The 12,286-nt window shown below is 40.7% G+C and overlaps 1 protein-coding gene across 3 annotated transcripts in view; it reads right to left on the bottom strand.

Annotated features, from left to right (window-relative positions):
- Positions 1-832: 832 nt before the first annotated feature.
- SLC25A21 (solute carrier family 25 member 21) overlaps positions 833-12,286 on the bottom strand; it is a 507,009-nt gene continuing 495,555 nt past the window's right edge. For 2 of the 3 annotated variants that reach the window (XM_044231633.1, XM_044231634.1), the window contains 3 exons: positions 7,493-7,674; positions 6,490-6,542; positions 2,831-3,312 (listed from right to left, as the gene is read on the bottom strand). In XM_044231633.1, the coding sequence (XP_044087568.1) occupies positions 3,251-3,312; positions 6,490-6,542; positions 7,493-7,674 (297 nt within the window). In that variant the 3' untranslated portion in view covers positions 2,831-3,250. Of the gene's footprint in view, positions 1,832-2,830; positions 3,313-6,489; positions 6,543-7,492; positions 7,675-12,286 lie in introns of those variants that run through there. The other variant, XR_006381746.1, reaches the window with a different exon arrangement.

Raw genomic sequence — 12,286 nt, 5'->3', positions numbered from 1 at the left:
CATTTTCTTTCTACAGCAGAGGACTCAAAAACAGATTAAACAAGCCAGTCTCCCATTTTGTATCCTAATCAAACAACACACATGCCAAGCATATAAAGACACGAGGGTGGAAAATATCTGGACAAGAAAGCTTTTAAGGAAGTCACTTAGAAACTTAAGTTTAATGTGAAATGCTTTGCAAAGACACTTAAAATGAACTTTATGTTAAGAAAACCACTGTGAAACTAAATTGTACTGTTATTGTTGGCTTACCTGTGTGTTCAGCAATCTCAGCCCAAAATTATGTTGTAATTTAAAGAAAATGGAAAATTCTGCTCTAATGAATGTAAAAACGGCTTGCTGTGAAGTTTACATTGTTGTACAGAAGCATGGTTCACGTCAAGGTAGACTGGTGGTAGTATTAGAAATACAAATGCTATTTAATTGTTTTAAATTCCCTTTATTCATTTCTGGAGTTACAGGACATAGTTTCCATCTTTCCAGAACAGTTGGATTTTCACTTCAATGTTAATCTCAGAGCTGTGGGGTATACGTGTGTGTGAGCGTGTGCTATGTGTTGTAGTTTAAAACGACTGCTTTTCTTGGGCAAAATTCTACAGTTTTTCTCTTCCGTTTAGAAAGTTCTTCCTGCTTGGCAATATGTAGGCTTGAAACTACATTTTTAAAACATTGGTACAATTCATCTATTGGAAAATTAATATATTGTGGGGTTTTTTTCCTGTTGGTGTTAATTCTGTGCAATAACTAAAAGGGCACATCACTAGATGTGCATGTTAAAGAGGCATTCGTGAGGTGATCCTGATTTCTTCCTGTCTGTGCTGTGCACAGTCCACACGGCAGTCCAGTTCCGCCACATTGGTTTCATGGCTTCACTTAAAACTCAGAGGCGAGGTTTCAGATCCCTACCATATAGACAGTAAGCAGATTTCTGACACAGAAGTTATATTTGAGGAATTGCTTGCTTCAAGCAACAGCTATCTTATAGAGAGAGCTTTAAACTGCATTTATTTCTAAAGCAAAATTCAGTGCTACAAACAGAGGATTATAACTTCAGGAGAAGAATAAGCAGAAGGAGCAGATGAACTCTCAGGGCCATAGTCTTCCTTTGATCTTCTAAAACTCCTGTTGACATCTGGAGTTCCCAGTCTGATGAGAAAATAGACTATAAACCGAATGGAACGAAGATACCAGTCCAATATCTTGGTGGAGACTTTAAAATCATACCATACAGGGACTCTCCTGCCGTCCAGAAAAACTGACATAAGGTATAGAATTATCCCTTATCAGATATTTTTTTAGATGGCTACTAGGAGTCTTAAAAAAAAAAATACCAGTCATTTGTATGGAAACACAATGAAATATTATTTTCTTTATCTAAATTAAGAAATCTCTTGTTAATGCTATTTATAATTTTTTCTGGCTCTTTTATTTTAAAAAATCTAATGTTAATGATATCAAGATTTTTTTTCCCTTTTTCCCCCAGGTCTTTTCTTAGCAACAGTGAATTCACATGGAGTAACTTAAAGACAACAGAAAGTTAAAATGCGATTTGCTATTCAAAACAAAATATGATTTAAAGCTACTTCTAAAAATCAAAAAGGAAAATGGGATGGGTTGGGGGATTGGGATTGTTTGATTTATAAATGCTATTATTACTGGTTAATGTTGACATATTTCCTTTGTTTTTTAGGGGGTAAAACTGTTGTTTTTAAACTGGCAAATGCACTCTTCAGAGATCCTTTTCCATCCCATTCACAGGGAGAGGTTAAAGGTTCAATTTCATGGCCTCTATGCAGGCATTTCTCTCCCTCACAAGATGCAAGAGCGTTACCTGCAAGGATAGAACACAGTTGTACAACAGACACATTCTTATTTCTCTTGTTTCTTTTTTCCCCCCTACTTTTAATGACCCTCTTCTGGAATAATGGGCTGAAATATAAATTAAAAACCACGTTCGAAAGGATGTACAACCGAAGGCTGTGTATGTATATACAGTATGTCAAAAAGCCTTTATTTTTATACTTCAAATGCTCTAAATTAATAAAAAGTAATAATTATCATGTTATCTTTTATTTTTTATTTTCAAAATGCTTTAGTGACAGAGCCTCACGGTAGAAATATGCGTCAGTAATAGTTAAGAACAGGTGTCATCTAGAATGGGCAGATATTTTGGTTGACTGTAGCTACTGAAGTAGCATCATTTCAGGATGCAAATATAAAATCGAATCTGGTTATATCAGTGCCAAGGAGCTGTTTCTTAGAGTGCATGTTAGTACAGGACTCTTTGGAAATGTTAAGAATGTACTTCTATTTTGAAACATTTTCCCCTTCATAGTACACATTTTTACACCACAGATAGTTCACACCTGAAGCTGTCACTTAAAATGGATAACTTGGAAATGTAGTTCTTCTTTTTAAGAATGGCAAAGGTAAGAGATGTGAACAAAGATACCTGGATGCAAATACAGACAGCAAAAATGGGCCCAAGGAGTGGTTCCAACTGTGTTTTAACATGAAACTACTTCAGCAAGAAAAACTATTTTCAAAGGGAATTATGTGAAGGAAATTTTCATGTGTTCTATTTGCCACAAAAACCTTCATGTATCCGGATTTTAAAATATGACCTGCTTTAAACAACAGTGCAAAATATAAAGTAGTTTTGGGAAAATATAGTTGTGATGTGTATTATTACTCTAAAGACCACCACCAGATTTAAATTTTAACATAAAATTCAACCTTTTAAAAATGCCATTTTAGTGTACTTTAAAAACATTTTCCTTGTGCCTTTTAAATATTACTTATGGGAGAATTTAATTCCTTATAAAAACTGTTCAAATTTTGGCTTAATTTTTTTATTACTTTAAGCATTTCTTGACCTCATGGGAAAAATTATCAATACAATGGATTTTCACTGTGAATCAGTGTAAGAGGAATACAGAGCATGAGATTTATATAGCTTTTATGAAATATATCTAATTTCTATGCTATTTTCTATATTCAATTTACATACCTCATTACTTCATACTATTTTTCTTCTCACAGATTTATGGATATGGCCAAAACCAGTCTCAAATTGTCTAGAGATAATTTCTGAAGTATCAAAATAGGTTTTGTTCTTGATTAAATTGTTTCCCCTTAATGACTGTACGTATTTGTATAATTATAATTATCAATCATATCAACTGAGCTGATAGTCTCTCCTCACGGTGCTGTAGAGCAAATATCCATGATCTCAACACTTGCTGGGCAATCACCAGTTCTCCTGAAGCCATGAATAGGTGTATTCATAAACCAGCAGCATCACTGCACCACCTAGAAAAGAAAAGAGCTGGTTTTTATTTCAAATCTGGCAAAGTAGTATCACTTGCCCCCAGTGGGTTTCTGAATCTGTGAAGTCCCATGCAGCCTATCAGGCAGAGGCTGTGTAGACTTGTCAGTCCTTGGGTTCTAATACATCGATAGAAGGCTATTGTGGAAAATTCTCAGAGCAAAATCAAGACCATCTTGAGTCTCCAAATACCCAAACACATTTTTTCTCTATGAGTTTCTGTAACTTTCATCATTTCTCATCAGATTCTTTTTCAGGCACTTTTAACTTTTTTTTTTTTTTAAAGATTTTATTCATTTATTTGACAGAGAGAGATTACAAGTAGGCAGAGAGGCAGGCAGAGAGAGAGGAGGAAGCAGGCTCCCCGCTGAGCAGAGAGCCCGATGCGGGACCCGATCCCAGGACCCTGAGATCATGACCTGAGCCGAAGGCAGCGGCTTAACCCACTGAGCCACCCAGGCGCCCACTTTTAACTTTTTTTAAAGTAAATAAATATAGACACATTTAGTCATGTAAGGGCATGTGGTATTCCTGCAAACAGAAACCATTAATATTTTTCATACGTAGGCAAAGGATTTATCTTTTTCAGTCCATAATTAGCAGTCCTAATTGCATTTAGAAGGAAAGCTCTAAGAGGGTGCTTGATAGATGATTCTAGTTTTCTCTTATGGCCTTCAAATTGTATTGCAGTGTGAAAAATAGCTTCTGAATATTTGAAAATGTACATATTACAAAATATAGCTAGCTTTTAACCTCCTTTTGCTTTTATTTTCTCTGCCTCAGAGCCTTGAAAATTTGGTGGTGGGGTTTGAGTGTCACAGACCACTATTTGTCTTGAAAGGTCAACAGGACTATGATACAGAAAAACAAACACTGATGTTACCTAGAAATCAGGAAAGGCCTTTGCATGTGGATGATTTTGTGTTCTACCTGATGCAATAAATGACACAAATCCCATGCTCTTGAATCTACCTATCCTCTCATGTCTGTGTGAAAAATACTACAAAATCAAGATGTGAACAAATATCCTGAGCTCTACCTCAAGAAGATTGGGCTGCATGAATAGAAGATTGACTTCTGAGGAAAAGAAATATAACTCGATTTTGATCTTCGTTCTTGTGTACACACTGCTGTGTGTGTGTGTGTTTTAATATACAGGCCACACATGTTTGTGTAACTTAATACCAAAGATAATTATCTGCCTGTAATTTTCATTTTTAACCCATGAAGATACTCTGTGAGAGCCCTCTCAGCTGCTGAAGCTCTCTTGGCACTCTGGCAAACAAGAAAAGACCCACTAAGAGAGGGTTGTTAATACCTATGTAATTGCTGTATTTACTCTTATTAACTGTTCTCAGCGTAGGACAAGAACATGCAGAAGTGGGTTAGTTTTCTGCCTGGTGATATTTGGAGTTTAAACCACAGACTTCAAGAGCCTCCTTTCATGGGAGGTGACTCGTGAGCCACATGGAGCGGCTTAGGCTGTTACAAAAATAAGATGGGATGCTTCCTACAACGAAGGATGAAAATCCCAGATATACCCTTTCTTTCACTTTTTTACTCTCTCTGAAAAAAAAAAAAATCTTATCCTTAAGTCAAATGTCATACTTTCCTCTCTACTTTTCTTTCCTTTAAAGCTGCTGGGACTTGCGCGTTTGGGGGACTCACATATGAGTGGAGGCCAGGTCCCTGAGGGAGATTTCCAGTCATTCACAGTTTTGTTTAGCCTGGACAGTCCATTCACAACAACCCTTTTCATTGTATTTAACACCACAGCATCTAAGGACACCTCATGCAAAAACATTTAAAAAGCCAACCAAACATTTGCAAGCCTCTAACAAAACTTGGGGTCAGATTATTTAAGAGTTTTGGATTAAGGTTCCAGTCAATTACTGTTTTAGGTAAACTATCCCTGATCACCACTCTTTTCAGGCCCATCCCCTCCTGACAAAGCTGGGTTAGGGTCATTCCTATGATTTTCTCTAATACTAGGTCTACCAGCAGGGTTTTTACTGTGTGGTGAAGGGAAAACACCACATGCTCACAGAGGGAGTTGCCCCAAATCACCAATATTCTTTGTCCTTGGCTTTGTTTTTACACATGGGCCCATGACTAACAGGGGGCAAGTCTCAATCTCAAACGTGAAGCAAAATCTGTGCTTAAATGCCTAGAAAGGTGGGGCTAGATGGACTGGGAATTGTGGAAGTGTTTTGTAAATCCATGAAAGGGTGAGCTGTCCTCTGCCTCAGGTTGGTAGAAATGCTGGCTGAGGTTCAATGATGGTAAATGTGTCTGTGTGTAAGTGTGGTAGGGCAGGAGGGCTGGGGGTGTTAAAAGGGAGGAATGGGGAGGGGAGAGGAACAGGGGAAGCTTCTGGGAGAGGATACCAGGACGCCTACATAGGTGAGTGTGGCCTGGTAAAATGACAGGCGAGGGCTGGTGCCTACTTCTGTGCTTAGACATGGGGTTGCTTATAATCCAAGACTGTTTGCCCAGGCGGTTGGGTCTGCAGTAGTTATGTTCTTATCTATTGACACAGAGGCAGCTGACTCTCCCTGTGGGAACAGCAGCCAGTTTTTTTTGTGGGCTGGCATCTGGAGGTAAGGTCCCGAGCCAGGAGCCTCCACCATCATGGCCACAGAGGCCCGGAAGGTGAGTGCCAGGTTGCAGCACTCACCACAGGCCTCCCAGGTGACAGTGAGGAGAAGTGGCTCCTGCTTCATGGAGGCAAGTTACACTTCCTTTTTGTTTTTGAAATGAAGTTGAGGCAGGAACAAGAATGAACTTCGGGGATGAGGCGGGAGGGCACCAGGAGAGTTTTATCCGGCTGATCCCTCCCTCAGTGAAAATCCTCCCCCCACAGCCTCCTTGCTCACTCAAACTCCAACTGGCTGTGGATCCCTTCCTATTGACTTAAGCTGGGCTTTGGCTTCTATCAGCCTCCAGCAAAGTCTTAAATAGTACCTCGTAAACAAAGGTGGAAAACATTTCTAATGGTTGCCTTCAGTGTCTTGAATACTTGTTGACAACTTTGTATCCTCAAGATTTCCATTTTTCACAGTGCAATCAACGCATCATGTTGCTGATCGACAGGAATAAAAAAAGAGACACTAGAACAACAAAGAAGGAAGGAAGGATAGAAGTAATAAAAATATCATTACCTGGTCCAAGCCTCATAATCTTGGGAAGCAGGCCTTTGTACAAAGCGAAAATCCTATAATAGCAAGGGAAAGAGAACATTCATTAATTCTGAATTCCGAATTCTTAATTCTGAAATTAATTCTGAATTCTGAATTCTTAATTTTGAAAGTAGAATGGACCAGCTTCATTGAGATGTTGACCCAGGGTCTATAAGAAAATTTATTTGAAATCACGTCTATCTCAAACCAGGCAATATGTGGCTATATATTTTCTGCAGCAGACTGGACAAAAGGAAAGGGTTAATGAATATTGCCCAAGCTATGCTGATCATGTCCAACCAGAAATATGACTTTCCTCAGTGAGATGGCTTTTGCTTTGAACATAGGTCCTACTTTCATGACAGCTGTGTGTATAGGCAAAATGACTTTTGTAATTGAATTTAAAAGACCACAGACTCGGTCTTCACAAAAGGAAATATGACATAGTGTAGATCAAAATAACAGAAGATTCTTCGTTTACTTGAGAATAAGATCTGAGTGAGGAGGGCTGAAGAGATGGACATAACACTTAAAGATGAGCAGAAAGAAGCATGTACTTCAGATAAAGAAAATGACTCCACAGAACTCTCATGTTTAATTCTCCCAGGAGACTCTAATGAGGCAACAATTTGATTGGATTTGCAGTTAGATGACAATCCTTCTCCTGCCCACGCGTGAACAGGGTGTATTACAGCATAGTATGCAAACTGCCCAGGAAAAGGTTCATCCGGGCGCTCCAGGACAAACACGCAGTAGGTTGTACGATGGTGGCTGGAGGTTCTGGATGGTGTAGGAACATGCAACTTTCATCACTGAATTATCTCTCGAAGTTTGTCATTTTTGATAGCTTTTCACACACACACACACACACACACACACACACACACACGATTTAGGAGATCTTAATGGCTCTCAGCAAAATGTTAACAGGCTAGGCTTTTAACTGTACTTGAGTCCTGCACATTTATTAAAATAAGAATGTTACCCTTCTTCCCGGTAGACTGTTGCCATTGTTTGAAAACAGGTTCTGTACTTGATCTCTCCAGGAACTGGCTGAGGCCCTTGAATCCTACTTTTGGCAACATCAAAAGGGATGTTAATGACTGAGGCTATTGTGCCGGAGAGAAGACCAATCCCAAATTTTCTCAAAAACTCCAAGGTTGGATCCTAAAAGAAAAGAAGAATAAAGTAACAGAGAGGGAAGCGGAAGCCCCTAAATTGGCTAAACACTATAAAGCAATATGTATTTAAGCAGAGCATTGCACTCCCGGCACCCTCCTGTTATTCCAGCGGAACACATTAGGATTTCCTAGGCTGGAACTTGTTTTCTTGACAATCCCATTGGCTATGTTTTTACACATGGTCTAAATTGCTGAAGTACACATTTCCTCACACAGGATTTATAAACACAGTTCATAAAGAAAGACTGGTATAGCATATGGGGATGATTTGTATAATTGGGCTTCACAATGTACTTAGTATTACTGTATCAAAACAGGAGAAATCCAAGCACACTATTAGCTAATTGGCCAGAATATTTTACAAATGACAGCAACTTCCACCATGAAGCCTACTAAAATGCTCATTTGTGTGCGGACCCCCAAATGTTAAATTAAATCAAGGCTACTCTTGGTCTGCTGCTATTCCCCTCCAGGTTTTTTGCATTTATTTTCACGTGTAGCTGATCCACTGTACTGAGAAGTGCTAGCTTCCTGTTATTAACAAACCAACTAGGGGAGTTTGCAAAACAGCCTGTGACATTCTGTGCATTATAAACAGTAGTAAGTTACTGGACTAATTGGCTGAAGAATTTACAACCTATTGTTCCTGAATCTTATTCTTCCTTCATGGCAAAGGAAGAAGAGAGAGAGAGAGAGACAGAGGCATAGAGACAGAGGCCATGGGATTGGGGGGGTGGGTGAGGTAGGGGAGATGGAAGGGGGAGAGAGAAAGAGAGAAATCTTTCTTCTTTTCGTTTGAATTTCTGTCCTTCACTTTGGTCTGATTTGATTTTTTCCACCCCTCCCTGCTCTGCTTTCTGACATCAAAGTATTTAATTAGGTCTTATGTGGGAGTCACTTTCCTTTAGCCTATTTTTGTGCCCAGTGAGCTCACATTATGCTTTGTTATAATGAATTTTCAGGGAAGTTCTCATTACATTTTCAGCCTTGGTTCTTGCCCTGAAGAGAGGTTATCCCACAATCCATAAGTTGCTGATGGAGACCACCCACCCCTCCCCCATCCCTCCTCGGCCCTTTCTTTCGGTCAATATTTCAGGACCATCTTCACACAGGAACAATACAGGATGGTGCCAAGATACCATTTTGCCCAGCAGGAGAAGGGAAGTGGAGAGACATACTTGATTAAAATAAAAATAAAAAAAATTATGAAATCATGTCTGAGCATTTTGCATGCTTCTAGCTTCTATGGAAGAAGAAAACTTCTGGAAGCTCTGAAATTTTCAACTGAACCAAGAGCCAGATACCATCACAGAAACCCCTATGTGGCTAAATATAAAAAGTGAAAGGTTCGGTAATAATTCTTGGATCTGGGCCATACAGGTGCCGGGTAGGTTTAAAGGGATTTAAAAACCAACAGGGTGTTTCAACAGGAAAAACAATGCAGTGATTGCAGTATGAGTGAGGTGTGTTTAAATAATTCCCCCTCCCCCCATTTTTTTCTCTTTTACAAGGAGAGAAAAATGCCTTTATGTTACCCTTCTCCGTTATGGCCCAGAAGCAGAGCTGGAGCACAGGAGGATGGCGGGTTCAGGACTGGCTCTGGTTTGTGTGACCTCGCACAAGTCACCAAATCACACAAGTCCATGTCCAGAAGTTTAACACCCGCCTTACCTTTGTCCTGCATTGTTTTTCTGAGAAACAAAAAACATTAAAAGCAGTGAAAGTATTACGAGTGTTGTATAAGCCTGGCAGAAAATGGATAGCATTATTATGTAGCCTGTCTTCCAAAGTCTCAAAGCATCCCGTAATAAGACTCTCTGATGGTGTCCCTGTGACATAGCCAAGTGCTCCTTTTTCAGTTGAAGACAAGGGTGAAAAGGATGACTTGTATGCACCTTGTCCTTTTGAGACAAAGGACCCCATCAAGCATGCAGCTTGTCCTATCTCCCGGTGTGTTCACTGAGAGCTGAGAGCTGGAGAAGGGGTTTCCCTCCCAAGACATTCGACGGAGCTCACTGTGCTTGAGACACCGCTGGAGACTGAAGCCTATGGTCTTCAGCTCATCACAGTCTCCATCTGCACAAGTATGGACCAAACCAGGGTCTCTAGACACTTCTCTTAACTAATAGGTACCACAGCAGTTTCCCAAACCAGATGTGCATCACAGTCACCTGAGAGCTTTACAAAATACGCATGCCTGGGTCCCCACCTCAGGTTTCCAGATCAAAGTCACATGGGAAAGGGCCTGAAAGTTATTTTAAAAGATCTCCAGGACTTCCGAAGCTGCCAGGCTGGGGACCCGCGTCCAGGCATTAGTGATTTTGATATTCCGTGCGGGCCAACCAGATGGTCACTTGCTGCCCTTCTGGGCATTCTAGGAAGGACAAAAGTCTTCTTGGGACAGCAAGGAGGTATTCCTCACCACCTGGTCCCTGGCGTCTCAGCCAGTTTCTTCCTCAGAGCCCATGGTCTGCTCTAAGCACGCCCAACCCCAAGCGGGTTTGCTGCAAAGGAGAGCCCTCTCAGCTTGCCTCTGCCCTTTTTTTGGTCCCCCCCACTACATGTCATCAACCATTCTCAAAATGCAGCCTCTCACACACTTCTCCCCTGCGTGCCCCCCCGGCTACTCCCCCTGCTCTAGCTTTAGCTCAGGCTCCCCTCACCTTACCAGGTTGTGTTTGCTTTTTGCTCTCTCTGGTCTGTTCACAGTGCACCAGCTCTCTTCTTGGAAAACAGATCTGCCTGTGGTTTCAAAGACCCTCAGTCCTGCACTGCATGGCGAGTAAAGCCAAAGCTCCTCACTTGGCCTTTGGTTTCTTTCCCACAACATATTTCCAACTTACACCTCTGGCCTCCAGTTCAATACCTCCACCCCACTCCCATTCTACAGTCACACTGGTTAAATCATAATTATGCAAACTAACCAAGCACTTTTCTACCTCTTTTCTTCAAACTACTTCCATAGCCTACAAAGTCCTTCTCCATTATAGTCACCTAACGCAGTCCTGCTCCTCCTTCAGGGACAAGCTTAAATCCCACTGTGTCCAGGACACTTTAATGCATCCCTGTAAAAACTGATTTCTCCCTCCTCCTGTACTCTTGAATCTCTGTATGAACCACAGTCTTTGCCTTGGCCAAGGCTTACTGTATGTTTGGTTTATTTTTGCATGTATTTATTTTCCCTGCTGGATTGTGAGCTGGCATAGCATCGGAACACATGTTATGTGTTACTCCTCTCACTGTCATCCTTTACACAGTGTACACAGTAGGTGCTAAATAAATGTCCTCTGCTTGGTCTATCAGTGTATTTATTTACTTTTGTAGAAATAATGAGAATCAGGCTTAACCCTTAATCACTATTTCTCAAGACTCAGCATCTTCTAGCCTAGAAACAAACCTCTGTTAACAACTTTACACTTGTATCTTTCTGCCAGGAGGTATTAACATGGGGACTTGACAAGGCATTGGACATTTCCAAAGTGGAGTATTTCAGGGCAAGTAAATTGAGACTATCCGGTCACAGAGCCAAGCCTAGGCATGCTAGATCGCCCTGCTCAGTGTCTCACAGACAGAAGCATGCTATGGCGGCCTGTGACCAGATTTTAGCAGAAAACTGTGATGGGAGCAGAGAAGTAAGGTCTTGAAATAGTACACTTCGGGCTCTTTCTTATACTTCCCGATCTTTCCTTAGTAGAGAGAGGCACCCACTTGCCTCAAGAATGAGAGTTTATTGTAGCAAGACTATGAAGAGACAAAAAAGGCAATACTTAGTTAGTGTTTCTGGTTTTCAAATTATGCCTTTTCATGTATTACATCAGCTAATCTTCACAAACTTTGATGGAAGAACATTATTATTATTCCTGCTTTAAAAATGAATTAACTGAAAGGTTACGTATAAGAAGGGAATTTTTGTAACATCCACGTGAGCCTAAGACTTTGCTTCAGGTCATAGTTTTTCTACTGATACTCCTTAGCGCTAGTGGGTGGGCTGGTGGGAGAAGGGTCCCAGCACCTCCTGAAATCGTGAGCAATGCTTCTGTGTATGTGTATACGGACCCTTCGGCAGAGAGTGTCTATAGATTTTATCACGCTCAAAGAAGCTTAAAAATAACTTCATGAAACTATTTCCCCTACCAGTAAATTTATAAAGAAGAGAGGAGTTCAGGGTTGAAAACGCTAGGGCTGAAAAAAGAAAGTCCTCATTTTCACAGGGGTTATCAGGCGATTCAACGTTGAGGAAAGATTTCTGCACACATTCCTGCCCTGGAGTCACGTTGCTCATACTTCAACCATTTCTATGAACTCAGTGGTTCTCAAAGTGTGGTGTTTGAGCCACCATCATCAGTAGTACCATGTGGCAACTTATTAGAAATACAAATTGGCATTCTAGCCCAGGCCTATATGGGGATGGAGCCCAGCAATCTGTTTAAACAGTCCTCCAAATTTAGTCTGATGGATACGAAAGTCTGAGAAAGTCTGAGATGGTTCATCTCTTTGTATCCTTGGGTTGGGTAAGTGATGCACTGGGTTGTTCTGGACATGCTGGGAGGGATTTTAAAGCTTTCTTTGGGGTGGCTCAGTAGGTTGAGTCTCTGCCT

The sequence above is a fragment of the Neovison vison genome, chromosome 13, assembly GCF_020171115.1.
Source record: "Neovison vison isolate M4711 chromosome 13, ASM_NN_V1, whole genome shotgun sequence".
In the NCBI taxonomy this organism is placed as follows: Eukaryota; Metazoa; Chordata; class Mammalia; order Carnivora; family Mustelidae; genus Neogale; species Neogale vison.
The sequence above is the reverse complement of the archived record's forward strand: the minus strand, read 5'-3'. Positions and strand labels throughout refer to the sequence as shown.